We start from the raw sequence: 23,409 nt of genomic DNA, 5'->3' as shown, positions 1-23,409 counted from the left end.
CCTTTTGACTGCGATGCCAATATCAATATCTACTTTCAAAATTACTTATTTAGTGCTAGTTGCCAACCTTAATATCAGTACTACTGCTTTCTCTTTCAATGTCCCCCCCCCCCCCTCTTCTACCCCTTACTACTTTTGTTTTTTAATGCCCCGCCCAAGTTTATATGTCTTCATCGTACATTTTTTACTCATATGGAATTATGGATGTCATTTGCCAAAATAAGATGTAAATAAAGATAAAAATTAGAAAAATAATATTGTATAGCCATTTTTAAAATAATAGACGGAAATATATATATTTTTTTATTATATATAGATATATATATATATATATATATATATATATATATATATATATATATATATATATATATATTATACATTATTATATAAATGAAAATATTTTTGGACGCACTTACTATCTTTGCCCATAGGAGTTGCATAGATTAATTATCTAATTCATAAGTCTGAAAGTCTTGTGGTAATCTTTGTCATATAGACATATAGTCAAGTCTAACAAATAGGTAAAAATAAGTTGGACTTTTGAAATACATTTTAAAGAAGTGACAACTTTTGGCAAATGAAAATCGTATGATACTATCACTAATTTCGAAGTTGGACTTTTGAAGTAGTGTTAAACCTGCAAGAGCACGTGAATTAAGTAATTAACAGTCATTGACTAAAAAATAAAACTGTAAAATAAATTCAGAAAGCAATGGATTTCTTTTAATGATCTTTTGGCAATATCTATCAGTATCTTATTCCCCACTGAACCTTAAAACCAGTGACTGAAAATGTAAAGTTAGTTTAGGGGAAACTATGTTTGATAATTACGTTTCAACTGAAAATGTAAAGTTAGTCTAGGAGTACAAGATTTTTGTCATCGTTCCTGATCATTAGCAACGACGAAAAAAATCTAATACTCCTAGCATAGTAGTCACAAGAAAGATGATTCATTTTCCTAGTAAGTGATATAGTGTTCACAATTGAACTAGAACTGGAGTTGCCAGGTGACTTACTCGGATTGAGGGGTCAATAACATAAATGATATGTCATTCTTTCTGATCGTCTGTGTTTGTATCAATATTCTAAGATCGCATCTGTGCTTCTCGAATTGTGAAGAAGTCGTACTTGCAAGATGAATATCAAAGACAAGAAACAAAAAAACAAAGCGAATTAGTAAAGAGGCTTTTTTTTTTTTTTTTGATAAATAAGCTTTATATTTATAATTTTATCTTCTCCCAACAATTTTTTTTCAATTAATATCGTTATATTCATAAGAATAAAATTAAATAAGCCAATTACCACTTATCGTTCCTTCAATATTCTTTTCTCCCTTTATATTTCTATTCCAAAAAAAATGGGAGAAAAGAGAAGTGATGGCAGGACAACTAACGAAAATAGCTTTTGCAACGAATAAGGACCAACGTTTAGTCTTTTTGGTAGCTGGCTCGCAAAGTTCAGTTGCAATTCCTGAATGTTTGAACAAATGACTGATTTTACACCTTTTTTTTTCGTTGCAGCTTAGATTTTTCGCCACAATGCATATAAGTGCAATATAAGAAGAAAGAAGCAAACAGAATTAGGAGGAGCACTTCATATTACAAATTTGGAGAATTATTTATTGTTTATTAATATCTTGATTTTTATGTATATGCCTCGAGTCTGAAATACTAGAACTAAACCACAGAACATCAGAACATCGAGGAGATTCATAATATACATGTATACTATATAGAGCTCCAATCTATATGGATGCCGTCATCCTCATAACATCCTGAGAACACCATATGATATAAATTGTGCATCAACATATCTAAGTATGCCTGTCCAGCAATCCCCGGCAACACAGGGCCAATGTACCCTTCAACCAATGTGTGACCAAAATGATCTCTCTTTCTATATATCTTAATTTGTTGGTATATAATAGACCAAAATAATGTCTCCTAATGACGACAAAGATTAACCCTTAACTGATGCATTAGCCATGACATTCCCTTTATCTTCTTCCGTAGGTAAATGAGTAACATACACGACAATCTCAATAATTTTAATTTTTCGATAGGATTTAAATTATATAAACTGACCGTTTCAATTCTTTTTTGAAAACTGAAGTCAGTTTTGCAGTAATCATTATGACTGTATTTTATGCGATGACACTTGATTACCCGTCACAACTGACATAATTAATCCATGTGTCAGGGCATGACACATGTGAACAAGGAGATGTGTCTGTCTTCTGTGCTGGCATTTCCTTGCATAATTAATGCAAAGGAATGCCTTGAGCGTCAATTATATTGGGAGCTGGTCGATGAACACCATTGGAGTAGGTAGGTTAATTAGAAATAGCAAAGATATACGAACAAGGAGATGGTGATATGATGTGTAGAAATCACAAAGAAGCTTGAAAATTTTAGGTAGAAAGAGTGTTAAGGTTACCTCTATATATAGTGGCAAGACTGGATTTGGAGGAAATAAAAAATTTGATGGTATTATATTGAAGCAAGTTAGAAATCATTGGCTGAAAATGTAAAGTAAATTTAATTAGGGGAGACTATGTTTGACCACGTCTCGACCAAATGGACGTACGGATTAGATTGATTCCTAATGTACTAGGAAAAATAGCAGATTTTCTTGTTATTCCTGAATGATATATACAGTAATCTGATTCTTGTTTTTATTGCAAATTAGATTATTGTAATTTCTCTTTTTGTCCTCTAACAATAGATAATTTCTAGAAGTCAAAGTTTTTCAACAAAAAAGCCGTCTAAGGGAATTGTCCATCGATCGACCTTCAAGGCTAATACATTAGTGTTGTCCTGCTAGTGTGAATAATAGCAAAACTAATTGACATAATTGCAATATATAGGATATGGAATTTTTTTAGAATTTACAGATTTATTTTTCTATAATTTCTATTACGAGTATATATAAGACGAGTTAATCCTTTTAACCCTGTCTAAGCTTATCATTTACTAATTCAATATCTCAAAATCTAGAATAGATTCCTATTAAGATTAACTCAATTAATGTAGGGATTATGGACATAACTAATAAGCATCCAAGTTTTTAAAAGGAATGATACTATATAGCTGCTCTCAAAATAATAGCCTAAAAAATATGTGTGTGTGTATATATATATATATGCACACACATTTTGTATGTTATATATAAAAATTATACAAATTTTATATATTTTTTTGGCTACTGAACGTAAATAGTTTCTAGCGCACCCTGAAAGTGATAATACCAATTTTTAAAGATCTACTCATCAATTGTATTTGTAGTTAGTTCTATTGTATATAGAGAAAATTCATCATTTTCCCAGTTTAATTAAAGATATTAAACGTGCTGTCGAACTTCTCGTTCTAAAATTTGCTACATCTTATTTAAATGTTTTACCCCCAAAAAAATAGATTATTATGTTACTAAACTCGTATATCAAATGAATCTTTACTTGGCTGTTTGACTGTACATTTGATAAACCACCTACAAATACACAAATTTTCATAATACCTGACATATAATTTATTTAAAAATCTGTATGTTTTTAAATTTTTTCCATAAGAACCAATTGCATGATATTTTTTCCCCAAGTGTTGCTAGTATTCTTACTAGCAGTGAAAGTGGACTTGAGGGTAGAGGAGTACATGTCCCTCACGCATACCTTCTGTTGAAAATACTTTGATTATTCCAAAATTATTTCTTCCTAAAAGACAAACAGAAATATTACAAGAATCTAATTTACAATCAAAGTCAAATTACGGTAAATTAAAATATCATCAGGAACAACGACAAAATCTTCTACACCTAGTACTAAAAATCAATCTCATCCATCCGTTTAGTTGAAAAATAGTCAAATTAAAACAACAACAACAACTCAGTATAATCTCACTTAGTGGGTTTGAGGAAGGTAGCGTCTAGGTAGAATTTGAAAAATAGTCAAACTAAGTCTCCTCTAAATATACTTTACGTTTTCAGCAATGGTTTCTAAGGTAATCTAGTGTAGATATAGTGGACTTCATTTCAAATTTTTCTTTGCTCCAAAACCTGTCCCACCACTATAAATAGAGCTAATCTTAACACTTCTTCTACCTAAAATCTTCTTACGTTTTTGTGATTTCTTCACACTTATCACTATCTCCTTTTCATTTCTATCTTCAGTTAACCTAGCTACTCCAATGGCGTCCATCAATCAACTCCCGATTGACGGCGAAGGCGTTTGCATGCTATGTAAAGAAACGCCGTCACAGGAGAAGAGAGTCACCTGCGTTACGTGTGTAACGCCCTGGCACATGGATTGCCTGGAAAATCCACCTGTTACGTTATCGTTCGTCGTTAACTTTGAGTGTCCTGATTGTGCCGGGACAGGTCTAACAGGGGCGGCTGCGCCGCCGCCTGCTTCCGCCGGCGGAGAACTAGTGGCGAAGATTCGGGAGATCGAGGCGAATACGTCGATGACGGAAGAAGAGAAGGCGAAAAGGAGACAAGAGATAGTCAGTGGAAAACAACATCAGAATAACGAAAATGAAGAAGATGAGAATGAAGAAAAAGATGTGTTGGCTGTGCTTGATGAAAGCATCAAATGTCCCTTTTGTTATATGCTTCTAGATAGGCCCGTATAATGCTGCTCGGTGGGCCGGGCCTGAACCGGACCGGACCGGGCCCGCGGTCCTAACGGGCCTGGTGGGCCTGGTGGGCCGGTCCTGGGTGGGCCGGTCTTGGTGGGCCTCTGAGCCCGTCACGGGCTGGTCTCCATGGTTGAGCCCACGAGCCCGGGACCGTTTGGCCCGGGACCGGCAGGCGGGCCTGGGCCGGTCCTGGCGGGCCTGGCGGGCCCAACGGCTATTTTAAAAAAAAAAAAAAAAAAAAAAAAAAAATCAAACGGCCATATTTAAAATCTAGCCGTTTGGGCTGAAAATATGACCGTTTTTTAAGTTAAAAAAATGGCCATTTGGCCCCCAAACTTTATTTTAACCCCAAACTTTATATAATTACACTTTTCCCCATTTCTCAACTATAAATACCCCCTCATTCTTTCATTTTTATTCACCAATTCATCAATATCTCTCAATATCTCTCAATCTCTCTCAATCTCTCTACTACAATTACTTAATTTATTGTTGAAATTTCGTGAAAAATTGTGAAGTTGTTGAATTGAAGTTTTCAAGTGTTCAACGATTTTCAATTTTCAAGAAGTTGTTCGGCAATCCGGTAAACTCGTTTCAACTCTTACGTTTTTATAATATATTTTTGTGTGGTTTAGTTTGCATAATTATAATTAATATGGCATTTACTTTGAAAAAAATGTTTGGTAAAGGAAAAGATAAAACCGGTGAAAGTAGTGGCCAACCAACTACCCTTCCCCCGGCTCCCCGACCTAGAAAAGATAAGCAAGTTGAAAGTAGTCGCCAACCTAGACGTCCTCCTCCTTCCGTAATTCTTGATAGTGATCACCCTTGTTTTCAATTTACCGATAGTGAATTTTATCATAATGTTGCACCAGGTGATAGATTAGATGATGAAATTATGAATGCTCTTTATCCTAATGAAACCATCTTAGAAAATAATGAGGAAAATGAGGATGATGATGAAACTCAAGCACCGGATTTAGATGATACACCTACTAGTCCTCTTAATAACCCAAGTGATGCACCGGTCGACCCACCTGTAGAAACTCCTACTTTTAATAGAGAACCTGCTAAACGCTTAGAAACATCATTAGTTTGGAATTTTTTTACTCAAGTAAGAGAAAAAAATAAGGCTAAGTGTAAAACTTGTGGGAAATTAATGTCGCATAAATATGTAGGAGACCGTAGCGGCACAGGTAGTTTGACTAGGCACATAAAAACACACCCTAGAGATAAGGCTAGATTTTTTCAAATGAAAGCGCATCTAGAGGGGACAAGTGTAGATTCTGCGATTAACCCTAGTACAGGTTCAAATCTAGTTCAACCAGGAATTAACACTGTCACTGGAGGTATTTTATATTACGATCCAAATAGAGATCGTGAAGAATTAGCAAAGATGATTACTGTTATGTGCTTACCTTATACTTTTGCTTCTAATCCTAATTGGGTTCATTATATTAGAAGAGTGTTTAATCCTACTTATAAAGGTTGGCCTCGCGCAACAGTTAAGAGTGATATTTATAAATTCAAACATGAATATGAACAATATTTGCGTTATTTATTTACTCATATACCTAATCGGATTTCTATTACTACTGATATTGGTAGAAGTGGTAATGATTGTGATTACCTAACTGTTACAAGTCATTGGATAGATGAAGAATGGATAATGCAAAAACGCATAATTGCATATAGAATAATTAATTCGCGTCACACAGGTAAATTTATAGCTAACACTGTTGCAGATATTTGTAGATATTTTTGCTTTAGCGATAAAATAATGGCAATTTCAATGGATAATGCTTCTAGTAACACCAGTGCTATAGGCATGCTTACAACAACACTAAATCCTGCATTTACTAATATTTTCCATGTTAGATGTATTTGTCATATTTATCATTTAATTGTCGGTGATGGTATGCGAATATTAAACATAGAAATTGAAAAGGTTAGAATGGCTCTTAATTGGCTTTTTTATTCAAACCGTAGAAGTAGACTTAGAGAGTATTTTAAAAAATGTGATGAATATGGCCTTAGAGAAAGAAAGGTTCCTAAACCTTGCCCGACTAGATGGAATTGTATGTACGAAAGTTTAGTAGTAGCATATGAATATAGAAACCCAATTAATGCAACGTTTAATTCTCGGGTAGGTGGTGAAGATGATGATGAAATGCTTACCACTCAAGATTGGACTAATGTTAAAATTCTTTTAGATTTTTTAGAACATTTTCAAATTGCAACAAATGCATTTTCTGGGCAATATTATCCTACTATTTCAAACTGTTTAGTTTATATTGCAGCACTATCTGATTTGTTTGTTGAATTTAGTGAGGGTGGGGATATTTATGAACTTGCTATAAATGAAATGAAACAAAAGTTTAAAAAATATTTTTTCCTATCCCTCCTATTTATGGTCTTGCTGCAATGCTAAATCCTACAATGAAATTGGGAGGTCCTCATTTTTGGTATTCAAATATTTATAAGGCTTTAGATCTTTCAAATGAGGAAATTGCGACACTTGCAGATGCAAAAGCTTCAATTAAGATTAACGCTCAAACAGTTTATAATGCTTATCAACTTGCCTTAGAGCATGCTAGGCCAACTATTCCAACCCCTACTTCGTCTAGCTCACAATCCTCTAAAAGAGTTGCGGGCTTAAAAGCTCTTAAATCTTGGACGGAGTTCAGGGGTCTCAAGGTGAAAATTATGATGAAACTTCACATCTAAATGAGCTTCAAGTTTATTTGTCTCAGGGACTTGAAAAGGAGAATCCAGACGGCTCTTTTGATCTTTTGGAATGGTGGAAGGCAAGGGAAAAACATTTTCCTGTTCTTGCAAGGATGGCTCGGGATATTTTATCAATTCAAGCTTCAACTGTTGCATCAGAGAGCGCTTTCAGTCAAGCAAGACTGCAAATAGGTGATCATAGAGCGTCTATGAGGGATAGCTTGGAAAAATCAGTATTGTTTAGAGATTGGATCCGCTCGGAAAGAAGAAACTTTGGAATTGCAGAAGCACAACCGGCGATAGATGAAGCTTATGAAGAAATGATAGCGGAACTTACGGAGGATTCGGCTTCGCCCGGAAGTGGTGATGAACAAGCTTCTTTTCCACCACCACCAACGCAACCTCCTCCGAACCTTGAAGGATTTATGAGATTTGTTAGAGATAATACATAGAATAATATGTAACTTGTATTTTGGCACATCTTCCTTAGTTTTTTTCCTTCTAATGGTGGTATTAGTACCTTGTTGTGCTCATTCCATTGGGGGAAGGATGACTAAGAAAGATATGTCATTTTTTGGTAATAAAATTTATTGCTTCTACCCATGAGCTTCTTTTCGCAATATTTCTTTGTCTATACTTAGAATTATTTATATGCTACAATATATACATAATATACAATATATATACTACAAGAAAATATATTTATAAGATACAATATATACATAAGATACAATATATATACTACAAGAAAATATATAAGAGAATATATATACATAAGATACAATATAATATACTACAAGAAAATATATTATGCTACAATATATACATAATATACAATATATATACTACAAGAAAATATATAAGAGAATATATATACATAAGATACAATATAATATACTACAAGAAAATATATTATGCTACAATATATACATAATATACAATATATATACTACAAGAAAATATATTTATAAGCTACAATATATACATAAGATACAATATATATACTACAAGAAAATATATAAGAGAATATATATACATAAGATACAATATAATATACTACAAGCAAATATATAAGAGAATATATATACATAAGATACAATATAATATACTACAAGCAAATATATTATGCTACAATATATACATAATATACAATATATATACTACAAGAAAATATATTTATAAGCTACAATATATACATAATATACAATATATATACTACAAGAAAATATATAAGAGAATATATATACATAAGATACAATATATATACTACAAGAAAATATATTATGCTACAATATATACATAATATACAATATATATACTACAAGAAAATATATAAGAGAATATATATACATAAGATACAATATAATATACTACAAGAAAATATATTATGCTACAATATATACATAATATACAATATATATACTACAAGAAAATATATTTATAAGCTACAATATATACATAAGATACAATATATATACTAAAAGAAAATATATAAGAGAATATATATACATAAGATACAATATAATATCAAGAAGTGATATTTATGCATGACAATTTAGTGTTTTACTATTGTTTTGTTATTTTCTTTTTCGTCAAGCACTTTAATAATTAGATATACATATATACTACATATTAATATAGCCATGATACTACAAGAAATTGTCTTTAAAAAAAAAAAAAAAACCCGCTAGGCCCGCGAAGCCCACGAGCCCGGCCCGTTAAGCACAGGACCATGTGGGCTTAGGCCCGTCACGGGCCGGTTCCACCCATTAGGCCCACGAAGACCGGGACCGCCAGGCCCGGGACCGCCAGAGCCCGGGACCACGAAGCCCGGGACCGCGAGGCCCGGCCCGTTAGGCCCACTAAGGCCCGGGCCCGGGACAAAATACAGCCCTAGGCCCGTAACGGTATATCTAAAATCACCTTTTAGTAAATGATTCCTTAACTTCTCATGTCTACTTTCTTCCATCCTTTCTAGATATATAGGTTTCCATTTCCAGATCTCATATAACTATTTTGATATGTGTTCTATGCAGTTCCAAGGTGGTAAATCCTATCAAGGGTATTAAAAAAATGCAAGAATGTCATACTTAGGATTTAAATCTGTGTAATCTAAAATTATTTTTAAATTTGACCACCTTTGCCGTTTCACTAGAAACTTCCCTTATGTAAAGTTAATCGATATGTATTTTTATTTGCAAAATATAATTTTTCGATGAAAGAGATTCAATTAATTAAACCCCTTCACCGCATGTACCTAGGCGGCTGGTTCTATGTATGCATGAGAAGAATATACAGATGCACACGTCTATAATCATTTCAGGGTTTCTGTTATATAGTACTGAAGCTTCTATGTCATAATAGTTAATTTTTTTTCCCTATTTTTTCAGTCATCCTGTGGCCATAACTTCTGCTTAAAGTGCTTTAAGAAATGGATTGGTCAAGGTAAAGATAAATGTGTCAGGTGCCGTTCTCAAATTAGTCGCCAAATGATTGATCAGCCTTGTATAAACTCGGCATTAGTGACTGCCATAAGAATGGCGAAGGAATCGAGAACGAATAATGCCCCCAGAAGGTCTCAACCAGCCTATCATCAGGTGAGCAGATATGATGAATGGAGTTATATATATTGTCTATAAGTTCAACGGAAACTAATATTTTGACATATAACAAAAATATCTATATGAAAAATAGCTAAAATTAATTTTAAATAGTACTACTATAAAATAATAATGAAGTGTTAGGAACCTTTTAAGGTTGACCCATTAAATTTAAATTTTGAATATATTTCTTCAGGTGAGCGAGGAAGTCCGTCCTGATAACCCATTTATTAGGGAAGGGGCAGCTAAAAGGGCTGGAATGGCTAATGCATCAAGCGGGAGAATATTTGTGACCGTCCCTTCGGATCATTTTGGCACAATATTGGCCGAGAATGATCCGGAGAGAAATCAAGGTGTTTTAGTAGGGGAGTCGTGGACACATCGCTTGAATTGCAGGCAATGGGGTGTGCACTGGCCCCATGTGGCCGGAATTGCTGGACAAGCAAAATATGGTGCGCAATCTGTGGTGCTCTCAGGTGGATACGAAGATGACGAGGACCATGGAGAATGGTTTCTCTACACTGGAAGGTATGTGTTAATTATCTCTATATATGAGCTTTCAACATTTCTGGTTTAATTGAAGATAGTATTTTAGACTTGAGGTATGATTTATAATTCTCCTTGCAAATTCCTGACGATGTATTTAACTTAAAACTTTATTATATTGTAACTCTTCCTAACTGACGCCTTAAGCTATAGGAGGGAATAACAATCTAAGCAATTGAGACTTTGCTTATCTCGAATACTCCCTCTTCGATCTAATTTGCTGTGACTCTTTCTAATGTTACAAGAACTTAATTAAGACTCTTCCTTCTCTTATTGCAATGTATATGCAGTGGGGGAAGGGATCTAAGTGGCAACAAACGAACGACTAAGGATCAATCATTTGATCAAACATTCACCAATTCCAACGAAGCTTTGCGAGTCAGCTGCCAAGAAGGTTATCCAGTTCGTGTTGTTAGGTAATATATCATAGAATTTGATGAGTAATATATTTTTTTTCATTAAGCAAGTGACTCCCTTGTAGTTATTGTTTAAATACCACGATTAAAACTGAAGTAACAATTAATTAATGTTATATTTTTTTTTTATTAAAGTTGACTCATACATATTTTTTGTGGTCAGATCCCACAAAGAAAAGCGTTCATCCTATGCTCCACAGGATGGTCTTCGTTATAATGGTGTGTACAGGATAGAGAAGTGTTGGAGGAAAATGGGAAAACAGGTAAAAATATTTCTTTTATAAGATTCCATTTATTTGTTAAAATTAATTACTCTAATTCAGCTGACTGAATTTGAGACATCATATGTATTTGTATCATCAGGGGTACAAGATGTGTAGGTACTTATTTGTGAGATGTGACAATGAACCTGCCCCGTGGACGAGGTTTGTACATGTTTTCTTACTTTCCCAATTGATTACTCTACTACTGTTTAATTCTTAACTGCAGATTAATTATATTCTTATGCAGTGATGAGCTTGGGGATAGGCCTCGGCCCTTGCCAGAAATTCCTGAACTTGAAGAGGCACTTGACATTTTTGAGAGGACCCGCAGTCCTTTATGGGATTATGATGTATGATATTCTTTTGCTTATAGTAAACTTTTTGGGTACTTTAATTAATTAGCATGCAATATTTTAATTTGTTTCAGTTCTCCATCACAAATTAACTTAACTCTTAGAAAATTTTCGGGTATCTATATATATAGTACACACTACAACTATTCAAGGAGTTTAATTTGTATATGCTGACAATGTGAAAGACTTTTTTTAATATCAAGTCATGTAAAGATAATTATACGTAACTGTTCATAAAACAATCGGATTAATTATAACCTAAAAAGTAAGCAGATTATTTTTTCGTTAAAATTTTATTTGAATTTTTTTTTAAAAAAAAAATCATGTCTGGACAGGAGGAAGAAGGTAGGTGGAAGTGGAAGAAGCCACCACCGCCCAGCCAACAAAGAGTAATTGAAGGAAGCTCTAAGATGGGAAGAGAGCAAGGAAGACACCAAAGAAAGCTCAGAAAACATCTATTAACAAGACACTTTTAAAAGGTTAAGCAAAACCAATACTAGTATAGTACTATATATAGTATATATCTCACCCTTAATTTCCCTTCAATTTCTTGGATACATCTTATATATGCAAGTAAGATTAATTAATTTGTAATTTGACGCATGCAGGGTTCAGCTGTCTACTTTGCAAGAATGTGTTAACTCTCCCTGTGACAACTCCTTGCGCTCATAACTTTTGCAAAGGTTGCCTTGAAAGCATTTAAAGGACAAGCATTTATAAAGGAAAGGGAATGCCAAAATGGGCGAAAGCTTCGGACAAAGAAGAATTTAATGAAATGCCCAGCTTGCCCACTTGACATATCTGAGTTTTTGCAAAATCCTAAGGTTAATAGAGAGCTGGAGGATGCCATTGGGAAATTAAAAAGAGGAGTTTGATGAAAAAGACAATAATGATGATATTGAAGATGTAAAGGAAGAGGTTATAATTAAAGAGTATAATGAGAATCCAGAAAATAGAATGTCTAATGATGATGAGATCCCTTCAAATGATAAGAAGTCAAACAAGAAAAAGAAAATTGAAGCTGGGGAAAGCTCAACAAATATTGATGGTAATAATTAGGTGATGTCCTGATTATTGAGGAACTTTTTAATTTAAGAAAAAACGTATCATTTTGCTGATTCGTTTTTTTCTTTTTTCTTCCTTTTTAAAGTTTATATATTAATTTAATTTATATGCTATACTAGAGATGTTGGAAAGAAAAATATTAAACTACCTTAAAAGCTAGTTAGATAAATAAAATGTCTGACGCCTTTTAATTGGATAATTAGGAGGTTGACTGTGAAGATGATCAACCAATTTAAATTATAAGTACAAAAATTGCTTGTTCGAAACCGTAAAGATAAAATAATAAGTAGAAAGAGGTCGTAATCGGCCAACTAAAACAAAAGGTTGTTATATTTGCAATTCTATTAAACTAATGATTAACTTTGTAATAGACAAAAAAGGGGCTATGCCATTGAAAAAAATATTGGTCTGATCACTGATGCCTGGTTTGTTAAGAGAGTGAATAGGATGTTAGGTTTGCAAAAAATTAAAATCGTGGCTAACCTTTAAATACAGACCTTCGAAGTGATTTTGCGGAAATAGCCAGTTGAAGTAATTTGTTCGGGTCTTCAGTCTAAACCCGTCGAAGAAATGGGCCCAGTTTAAGAAATGGGTTGTAAAATAACCGTCTTTGAACTCGGAATACTGAGTAAATTGGTCGAACAAAATTCTACACTCTCTTTCATGGGTTGCTTGTTTCCCAAGTATTTGCTTCTTACTTGTCTCACCCTCGCCGTAGCCAGGTTTTTTCTCCCCTCTTTCTCATTATCTGATTCTAATTTCTTGCAACAACCTAAAAGTTTTGTAGTTTAATGAGGTGAAATTGTTAATTAATCCTTTTGATTCTGTTCAAACTAAGACATATTTTGTTAATCTGCACCTCCTTTTGGTTATTTGATGAATCCTTTTATGTCTTTTTCTATTCGGTGAAAATCCTCAGACGAAGTGCTCTGTGTTTTCTTGAATACATTGAAATTCACTCTCCTGCCTAATTGTAATTTTAGTATTTTGCTTTACAGGGACCTTCTTGTAGCTGTATTTAATAGGATATTTGAATTGGTAAGTACCTTGCATAGATATACAGTAACATAGGCATAAGCTAACCTCTTTAAGAAACATATGAGCACATGCTGAGAACCTACTCCTATATATGGTTGGAAACTTAACTACATAAATTTTTTAGTGAGGAGTCTTTTTATGGTAGTGATTTTTTTTTATTTGCACTCTATAATATAGTTATGATTTGTTCTTTAGGTGAGGAATACATATATTGTGTAATTATGATCTTCACTCTAATTGGAAAAGTAAAAATAATATTCTCTGCTATGTATTGAAATGCATTTACATTTATCTTTCCACGTTCGCGTGCTATATTTTGTTCTTTGCACGAAATTTATCAACATGCTTATCGTGTCATAAGTGACTTGATTTGTAGGTATATCTCTGCCACCTGACCAGATTCGCTACTGGTATATGTGATTCAGAAATAGTTCTTACTGATATTTTCTTTTGATTCATGGCACATTCCATGATCTATTTGGCTTTTTGTGGATTTTGGAGCGCTAAGGACGACGTGTTCAACTTGTAGATTTTTTGGGTCTGGCTTAGTAAATTCTCTTGATATAAACGGATACTAATTACTTACCGAAGAAAAAGATGAATTACTTCAAGTTATTGATTATTTTTTCTTATTTTCCATATACATGTGCTGAGTGAGCAACTTCCTACTAAGGAATGCTCATTTGAAAGTCTAGACACTCCTTTTCAGAGATAAAATTTGAATTTTATTGTCTGTTAAACATTTATATGCAGACGGTTATTATGTCTGTACATAAAAAGGCACTTCATTACTAATTATGTGTGTACTAATAATGTGTGTGCTCCTGTTCTTGATTCTCCTATTAAATTAAATTTCCCTCTTTTTGGGTTTAGACTTCTCACATCTGTATGAGATGAGAGATCTGTCAGTTTGAGATTGAGGCAACAGAGGGACAATGTTGGACAGTCCAAGGTAAAAGAGCCAAGTGTTATCTAAGGCCGGCAATTCATTTTGTTATATGGTCTATTATCAAAACAAGAGAACCCCTGACAAACACACATAAAACCAGCAACATCCTTCAACAGAGTCTTCACATATACATAATTTTATAGAGAGAGCGTTAAAGGAATTGTGATTACTATCCCAGAACAAAGAAGAGACAGATATAAAGAACGCTGACCTTTAATGGCGCTACTCCTTGAAGTTGTTGTGTATATCTTTAGCTTTGCAGCCCGAAAGGGAAAATCCTGAAAACAAAGATTAGAATTGAGATATACATGCTTAAATCTGGGGCTTATTAGTGGAAATTTTTGACTTCAAATTTTAAAATGGAAAATAATGAAAACAAAGTTAGATATCAGATTGACATTCTTAAATGCTTGATACATACATAGTCAGTTGTCAAAAAATAAAGGAAAGACCAATGGCGGCAGGACAAAAGATTAACTCTTTATATGAGAATAATTGAGATTAGCAAGGATGCATCAGAGGGAAGGAAAAAGTCACCTGAGGACTCAGTTGCAGCCGTGAATTAGATGAAAGAGGAGAAAAGTAGGCGGAGAGACCAATGTGTAGGGAAAGCGATAGGGCAGGAACGGCTGTGAGGGTTTGCCAATTGGAAGCGAGATTTTATAGGCTCTAACAGTTTTGTCAGTTTTACTAAATCACCCTTGTTAACTTTAACAAATTACTCAAAAAGCTCAGATATTAACGGAAAGCTGTCAGGATGCGCTGTAAATGACGTGTATTGCTATCATGTTTGTGTTGATTTTTGACACGTACGAGCCTTAATCTGCTGTTAAAGTAAACTTGTTGCATTTCTCGTGACTCTTTTTGTCGGAATGCGAAACTGTATTTGGTTGTTGCATTACTATGCCGCTAAACATAAGTAGTTGTTGTCCCCTTAATGCATTTGCATGCTTGTGAGGACTGAGGAGATTCAGAACATGTGTAGCTATGAATTTGTATTACTCATATGTGGCTAGTTCAATTTATTTTTGTGACCCATGCGAGACTAGTCTTTCCATTTATCTTATCAGATGGTTTAGTGTATAGGTGGACGATTTTGGTTGGCTTGATGTTGCTGATGTTCCATTTTTCTTTTTCCTCCCATTTTCTCGTAAGGATTCATGTACCTAATCTTTGATTGGCTTAGAGTAATCATTTCAATCTTCTCCTGGAAAAATACCTAATTTGAGCCAACTGATGCAGAACCTGCTATTAAACCACCAAATGATGTCTTTTTGAAATGGAATGGAATGGACCCTTTTCTGGCAATGGAAATGATGTCTTTTTTTCCTTTTGAGATTATTGTTTTCCGTTTGCCTTTCTTCTCATTCTTAAAATTCCTATATTTAATTTGTTGATTATGTAATCAACCTATTCAATCTTAAGGAAAAAGAAAATGTTAACATTGGATGGCTTCAAGTAAGGGATACAGTTCATATAAGTGAAAGATCTTAGATAAATTGCAAATATGAATAAGAATTAGTAAATCAAACCCTTACGTAGATAAAGGTTTGGTATTTAGGTGAAGATGGGTATAGGGTCAGGCCCACTATCCACTAGCCGCAGGGATTTCGAACTGTGCGCCACTAAAATGTGGAGACTTGTCCCATATGATTAATTTTTTTAGCAATAGGTAAACTATCATATAAGTTGAACTGCATCAGTTTTTCAGGCAAGTGGTGTAATGCAAATTTATGCCAAATGTTCAGCGCCTGAAATGAACACATAGAGGTGTTTCTTTTTGTTCTCATCTTTCTTGGTCATAAAGAAAATAAGCAAATTCATTTAATTTATACTACTAATAAGGCCCCGGCCTCCACAGTATCTACATCTCCCACTTTTTGTCCCATTATCTCCAAGAGACAAAAATTGTATTGACATAAATTCACTTAAAATTGTAGCAATCTATAGGATTGTTACTGTTGAAGTGTGTGTATTGTATCGTGTAAAAGCTTCGATTTAATAGTTTTGGGTTTGCAACACTCCCTCTCTGTGTTTTTCTTGATCGGTGATGGTGAGGCTCGAACATGGAACTTCAGTCTATTCTGATATGCTCTAATATCATCTAATATAATATTGAAGTGTATGAACTATCTAATCTACAAAGTTAACTGAATTGTGTGGCCGGCTAGTTTACAAGTTTAAACTTGTTAGAGAAAGGACACTCTTTTTTATTAATTTTTAGGTCTACAACAATTAATAAGCAGAAAATTGTTAAAAACTGTCACAAAAATGATGAGTGTGCCATGGTAGCTGGTTGAGTAATGTATGAAAACCTCTGAATGATTTTGCAATACTGAAAAAGCCTCATTTGAATTGCTCTCGCCTGAGTTTGTTATTTTATTTTTAGAGAGATTTAAAGAATATATTTAACTAGTTCGGTATCCTGCTGGCTTCAAACAGTTTTGACTTCCATAGCCTTGCAACCTATTCTTTTGTATTTGCTTCCCCTAGGCACCGATCTTGGTAATCTTAATGTAGTTAAATGCTACCATATGATATCTTGGTTTGGCAATACTGCTATTTGGATGGTTAAAAAAGAATAATGCGCTTACTGATACTCATTTCGCAGAGGTTCTTGGGAGGATAGAGTCCTGTTTTGAACTGAGCCTCTATTGCCAAAAAAAGGAGGAAAAATAAGTAGAAGAACTACCAACCAAAAAGGGGAAAAAATGAACAACTTATTAGGTTCATTATACTATTGGAACAGAAGTTGTGTTATTGTTTAGGAGGAATATTACTTTCAATTTTTGGTATCAGTTAGACTTTTCTTATGTAGTTTCTTTGCTATGCGGAACTAAGTTTATCTGGGAGAACACTCATGTTTCACATAAGTCTGTTGGTTGCTTGACATCTGTTCTGTCTTCTTAATTGCAGGGTGTGAGAATTCTTGCAGATGTGATTGTTATGGGTTCTGGAATAGTGGTAAGGGCCTTTGCTTGGGCATGTCATCAGGACTTGCAAGTAAGTTTTCATGGACAATATGTCCGATTTGTTGAATTGATTCTTAATTTTACAATAGTTTACATTAGCATTTTATACCCAAAAAGAAGGAAAGGAAAAAAAAATGGTTTTTTTTTTTAATGAAAAAATTTATTGGGCTTTACTAATTCATACTTGAGCAAAACCAGTAGGGTACTATTTGTTGACAACCCCAGCTAGGTGTTCCTGCAGTGAAAGCAAGTGCAAATGGAAATCATCTGCCATCTAATGGTGCACAGCTGCAGGAACAAGTTTTTGGACCTTCGAATTACAGTACCATTAAGTAGATTGTATTTTTGCTTGATGACTCAATTACCCCGATGATTAAATATGCTCGAAGCTTTGCCTCTTTATTGATTGCCTTGTTTAATTTACAATCTAAAACGTGTTTGGTTAATGGCAGATGCCTCAAGAATCAGTGCCGCCCATGAAGCAATACACAATATCAATAAGCAAGCAAAATATCAGAGGCTAGGCAAATTCTTGGTTCACGGAGCATTCATCATGGGACGACATGTTGCAGTTTTGTCTGAAGCGCATTGCACTTGAATTCTTCTCTTTATCTATATTTTCGCCAGAGGTATGTTTACTTATGTATGAGAGATGCAAAAGACTTGGAGTTTTCATCTTCCATGTTCATAGTGCCAAAGAGTCCTCAGAAACAAGTTGCCAGGGTAAAGCACAGGGTCCAAATTAGTAAATTGGAGTATTATTTTTGCTCTGCTTCTAGTAGAGATTCTCCTGGTCTTTGAAGGAGTATGTTTAGCAGAAGAGCATTACTCCAGTCACCAGATTTTTCCAGTAAAAGTTTCCATATGTATCTATTTTCAATTTTGGCTGGTGGACGCTCTACTTCACTTTAAGTAGAAGCATTTTAATTAATGATTTGTGTAATTTACCTTAGCTCTGGTTTTCTTTAGGCTCAAACCCACACTTCATTATTGTTTCATGTGCTTATGGCGCTAAAACCTTGCGAGTGTGATGAAGCGATATGTCCGCTGGTATTGGTGGAGGAACTTTGAATTGTGGTTAGAAAATTAAGAGTAAAAGAATGCCTCTTGGTAATTTGTCATTGGTGTAAGATTTCATCTCTTGTAAGTTTTAGCTGTTCGATTGAGTCCATGATGAAACGTGAGAGGAGAAAGGGAGAAGCAGCTTGAGGAATGACCCACGCAGGGGTAGATATAGCAAGGGTTTTTATGCACTCTAATCACCCTTGTGAAGAGGCGTAGTTCCATTTACAGTATAATGCTGGGCGTCTGGGTATTCCCTCCCTGATATAAACTTGACAGCCATGTATTAGTAAAATTTTATTTTCTTACTTTATAGTTTATGTATCTGGTTGACTGGTTTCTTCAGTTAAATTAGGTACTACTTGAAATGCTGAAGAACTTTCAGGTATTGTGCAACGTGTATAAGCATTAGAGCGATAAATGCGTGGTGTTTTGTTTTATTTTTTGCTTTTCGAAGTAGGATAAGAGGTTCAAATCTATTCAAATCTTGATGGGTAGAGCTACTTGTTGTGTAGGTGGAATGTTTGGTATGCAAGTTGACTAGGATGTCACAATTTAAGAAGAAGAGTATCGTTTCACAATGTATCGTATTGTATTCTATTGTTTGATGAATGCAATGTTTGGATGGATTGTGTCGTTTGACGTCGTTTCATGATATCACGCACCGGCAATATGAAGATTAAACTTGCAATATTATAAAGAAAAATTATGATATGGGATAAAGTTATTATATAAAAAGGTAAGGTAAATGATAAAATAAAACTATTTAATAATAATAAATGGTGAGATAGAGAAAAAGACAATGTAACGATGCAATCACACCAAATTGGTCATTACATGAAGTGACATATTTCGTCATTAACAACGGATCTAATGATACGATATAACAAAATTTAGATAACAATTACAACAAATATTATATTTAAAGTAACAATATAACAGGTAACTACCATCCAAAGAAGCTGTTAAGGTCGATAGAAATAATGCCGAAGAGTTTGACAATACAGGACATGGGCGTTGGGATAATAACCTGTATTAAAGGATGTCGTGCCTGTTTAATATATTAGCTTTACTTTCTAGTTTGGGTGTTACGGATATAGTAGATATGCCCTAGATCCAATTTTATATTTGATGATTTGAACATATTTTTGTGAATATTTCTAATTTTATATTTGATGATTTGAACATATTTTTGTGAATATTATTTGATATAAAAATATATGGCATCTGATATTCTTTTATCATAGTTATAATTAATTGTTTGATTAACTTGATAAGGTCCTTGATTAAATTTTGAGACTTGACATTGTGATGGAGATCATGATAATGAGAGTAAAGTTTCTTATAATTTAATCTAAATATTGTTCTTGATCGTAAGATTATTAATTTGGACATTAGTTGTCACGACCTGGATTTTCCACCCTCGGGAATCGTGATGGCGCCTACTCGTAGAAGCTAGGCAAGCCACGAAATTTAGAAAATTCTTTACTTCTTTGTTTTAATCCTTTTAACAACCTGCTTTAACAGGTGATAAACATTTAAATAATGGCGGAATATGAGATTGAGCGGAAAACTTAAACAAAATAAACCAAAATAATTCAGAAATCAACATATGTCTCTACCTTGAAACTGGTGTCACAACATTCACGGACTATCTATGATTACTATATACAAACGTTTGAAAGAAGGAACACTGTCTGTCTCGGATACAATGATAACAGAACAAATAACAGATAGAAGAGACGCGGGGCCTGCAAACGCCTGCAGGACTACCTCAAAATCTCGATGGACTGAAGGCTCGCTCCCAAGCTACTGCTGGTGACCCAGTGTTTCTCCGGTATCTGCACATAAGTGCAGAGTGTAGCATCAACACAACCGATCCCATGTGCTGGTAAGTGCCTGGCCTAACCCCGGCGAGGTAGTGACGAGGCTAGGACCAGACTCCAGATAAACTTGTGCAATTATATGTATATACAGCGGAAAAATAAACTGGAACAAACAAATTAAAGCTGGGGAAGGGGAAACATGCTTCGGGGAATAACAGGTAAAACAGAATATCAAGAGAATTATAAAGGAATCAAAATCAACCATTAACAAGAATGAGGAAAAACAAAGACAGATTTCACTTTCTTTACACATATTGTTGCAGGCGTGCAACCCGATTCTGATTCCTATATCTCGTGGCAGGCATGCCACCCGCTCCCATTTCATTGTATCTTGTGGTAGGCGTACCACCCGCTCCCATTTTATTATATCTTGTGGTAGGCGTACCACCCGCTCCCATTTCATCATATCTTGTGGTAGGCGTATCACTCGCTCCCATTTCATCATATCTTGTGGTAGGCGTACCACCCGCTCCCAATTACAAGTCAATAATAATCACAAGGAATCCCGGCAAGGGAACAAAAGCAATATAACAACTTCCCGGCAAGGGAACAATGATATTTCATCAACATCCCGACAAAGGAACAATACTATCAAAACAAACATCCCGGCAAGGGATCATTAATATCAAACAAACATCCTAGCAAGGGAACAATGGTGATAATAACATATGAAGCGCAATAAATCACAACGGAGTCATAACAACTATAATACAAGAGTCACGGGAATGCTTGACACCAACGTATAGATACTCGTCACCATGCCTATACGTCGTACTCCACAATTAACATGTAGCAAATAAGACACAACTCCTAATCCCTCAAGCTAAGGTTAGACCAAACACTTACCTCGATGCCTCGAACACAACTCAAGTTTCAATTATAGCTTTACCCCTTGATTCCTCCACCAATTCGCTCGTATCTAGCCACAAGTTACTTAATTACATCAATAAACGCTAAATGAATCAATTTGAATGTATGAAAATGAGTTTTCCAAAGTTTTACCCAAAAAGTCAAAATCGCCCCCGGGCCCACGTGGTCAAAACCCGAGGTTCGAACCAAAACCCGATTATCTATTTCCCTACGAGCTCAAATATGTAATTTGTTTTGAAATCTCCAAATCCCCAATTTTTGAAAAAAACTGTGTTCTACCCAAAACACCCAATTTTCCCTATGAAAATCATTTACTTTGAGTTGAAATCATGTTAAAAGATATTAAAGAGTAAAGAAAATGAGTTAGAAATTACTTACCCACATTTTGGAGAAGAAGGGTTGTTTGAAAAATTGTCTCTTATGTTTTTGGGATTTTGAAAAATGAAAAATAACTGAAAATCGCGTCTATTTATAACCCTCTCAGACCCCCTGTGCGGACCACACAGGCCTTCCTGAGGATAGCACGGTCCAGTGCCCTGTGCGGACCGCACGAAATGGACTGCGGTCGCACAGGCCTCCACCGCGCACCGCACGAAACCGACTGCGGACCGCATTAGTCCCCTTCCGCGGTCGCACACTGGCGGGTTCAAAGACCTGCAACTTTTGGTTTTAAGTCTAAAACATCCCGAAACCTACCCAAAACTCACCCGAGCCCTCGGAACTCCAAACCAAGTGCACACAAAACCTCAAAAACATCCTACGGACTTATTTGTGTAATCAAATCACCAAAATAACATCATGAACATCAAATTAAACCTCGAGATCAATGAAATTTCTCAAAACTTCTTTAAACATCAATTTGCAATTTAAGTCCGAATCATGTCAAATGACATCCATTTTTCACCAAATTCCACAGAAACATCTTAAATCATATATAAGACATGTACCAGACGTCGAAACCAAAATACGGGCCCGGTACCATCATGTTCTAAGCAAATTTCATTTCAAATTTCTTTAAACAATTTCAGAAAATAATTTTCTTTAAAAAATTCATTTCTCGGGCTTAGGTCCTCGGAATCCGATTCCAGGCATATGCCCAAGTCCCATATTTTCCTACGGACCCACCGGGACCGTCAAATCACGGGTCCGGGTCCGTTTATCCAAAACGTTGACCGAAGTCAAATTTATTCATTTTACAGTCAAAGCTTATTATTTTTCACAGATTTTCACATTTAAGCTTTTCGGCTACGCACCCGGACTGCACACGCAAATCGAGGTGGTGCTAAGGGAGCTTTTTAAGGTCTCGCAACGTAGAATTTCATTGCAACACAAGTGATGATCTTTTGGGTCTTCACATTCTCCACCTCTAAAATAATTGTTCGTCCTCGAACGGACAGAAGAAGGAAGTACCTGAGTCAGGGAAAAGATGGGGATAACAGCTCCGCATATTGGACTCGGACTCCCAGGTCGATGCCTCAGGAGGCTGACCTCTCTACTAAACACGAACAGAAGGAAAACTCTTCGATCTCAGCTGACGAACCTGCCGATCTAGAATAGCCACCGACTCCTCCTCATAAGATAAGTCCTTGTCCAACTAGACAGTGCTGAAATCTAACACGTGGGATGGATCGCCGTGATACTTCCGAAGCATGGACACATGAAACACTGGATGCACGGCTGATAAGCTCGGCGGCAAAGCAAGTCTATAAGCCACCTCTCCCACTCGATCAAGAATCTCAAACGGGCCAATGAACCTAGGGCTAAGCTTGCCCTTCTTACCAAATCTCATCACGCCCTTCATAGGCGACACTCGGAGCAATACCCGCGCACCAACCATAAAATCTATATCTCGAACCTTGCGGTCTGCATAACTCTTTTGCCTGGACTGAGCTGTACGAAGCCTATCCTGAATAATCCTGACCTTGTCTAAGGCCTCCTGAACCAGATCCGTACCCAACAACCGAGCCTCTCCCGGCTCAAACTATCCAACCGGAGATCGACACCGCCTACCATATAAAGCCTCATAAGGAG

General features: G+C 35.2%; 1 protein-coding gene and 1 long non-coding RNA gene across 4 annotated transcripts; one reads left to right on the top strand and one right to left on the bottom strand.

The window, feature by feature from the left end:
* Positions 1 to 345: 345 nt before the first annotated feature.
* LOC142182313 (uncharacterized) lies at positions 346 to 17,498 on the bottom strand. Its single transcript, XR_012711142.1, has 3 exons — positions 15,126 to 17,498; positions 14,800 to 14,866; positions 346 to 1,130 (listed from the first exon to the last, which is right to left on the bottom strand). It is a non-coding gene; the product is annotated as an uncharacterized LOC142182313 (long non-coding RNA).
* LOC107772884 (uncharacterized) lies at positions 1,127 to 19,197 on the top strand. Of its 3 annotated transcripts, XM_075256539.1 has the most exons (5): positions 1,127 to 4,615; positions 9,256 to 13,323; positions 13,600 to 13,639; positions 17,505 to 17,591; positions 18,013 to 19,062. In XM_075256539.1, exons 2-5 carry the CDS (start codon positions 13,190 to 13,192, stop codon positions 18,082 to 18,084), a joined length of 333 nt encoding a protein of 110 aa, XP_075112640.1. In that variant the 5' UTR covers positions 1,127 to 4,615; positions 9,256 to 13,189; the 3' UTR covers positions 18,085 to 19,062. The 3 variants fall into 3 exon arrangements, 1 of the variants encoding a protein (XP_075112640.1); XR_012711141.1 differs by lacking the exon at positions 13,600 to 13,639 and having other exon boundaries at positions 18,013 to 19,197; XR_001645175.2 differs by lacking the exons at positions 1,127 to 4,615; positions 9,256 to 13,323; positions 13,600 to 13,639 and adding an exon at positions 13,343 to 13,397.
* Positions 19,198 to 23,409: the final 4,212 nt, after the last annotated feature.

This window comes from Nicotiana tabacum, chromosome 6 (assembly GCF_000715075.1).
Source record: "Nicotiana tabacum cultivar K326 chromosome 6, ASM71507v2, whole genome shotgun sequence".
In the NCBI taxonomy this organism is placed as follows: Eukaryota; Viridiplantae; Streptophyta; class Magnoliopsida; order Solanales; family Solanaceae; genus Nicotiana; species Nicotiana tabacum.
The sequence above is the reverse complement of the archived record's forward strand: the minus strand, read 5'-3'. Positions and strand labels throughout refer to the sequence as shown.

What these genes read in the sequence shown, in the direction of transcription:
- LOC107772884 (XM_075256539.1), top strand. Translation starts at nt 13,190, where the DNA reads ATGGGTTGTAAAATAACCGTCTTTGAACTCGGAATACTGAGTAAATTG. An exon ending in TTAATAGGATATTTGAATTG is followed by an intron (nt 13,640 to 17,504) that starts GTAAGTACCTTG and finishes TCTTAATTGCAG; the next exon opens with GGTGTGAGAATTCTTGCAGA. An exon ending in CATGTCATCAGGACTTGCAA is followed by an intron (nt 17,592 to 18,012) that starts GTAAGTTTTCAT and finishes GGTTAATGGCAG; the next exon opens with ATGCCTCAAGAATCAGTGCC.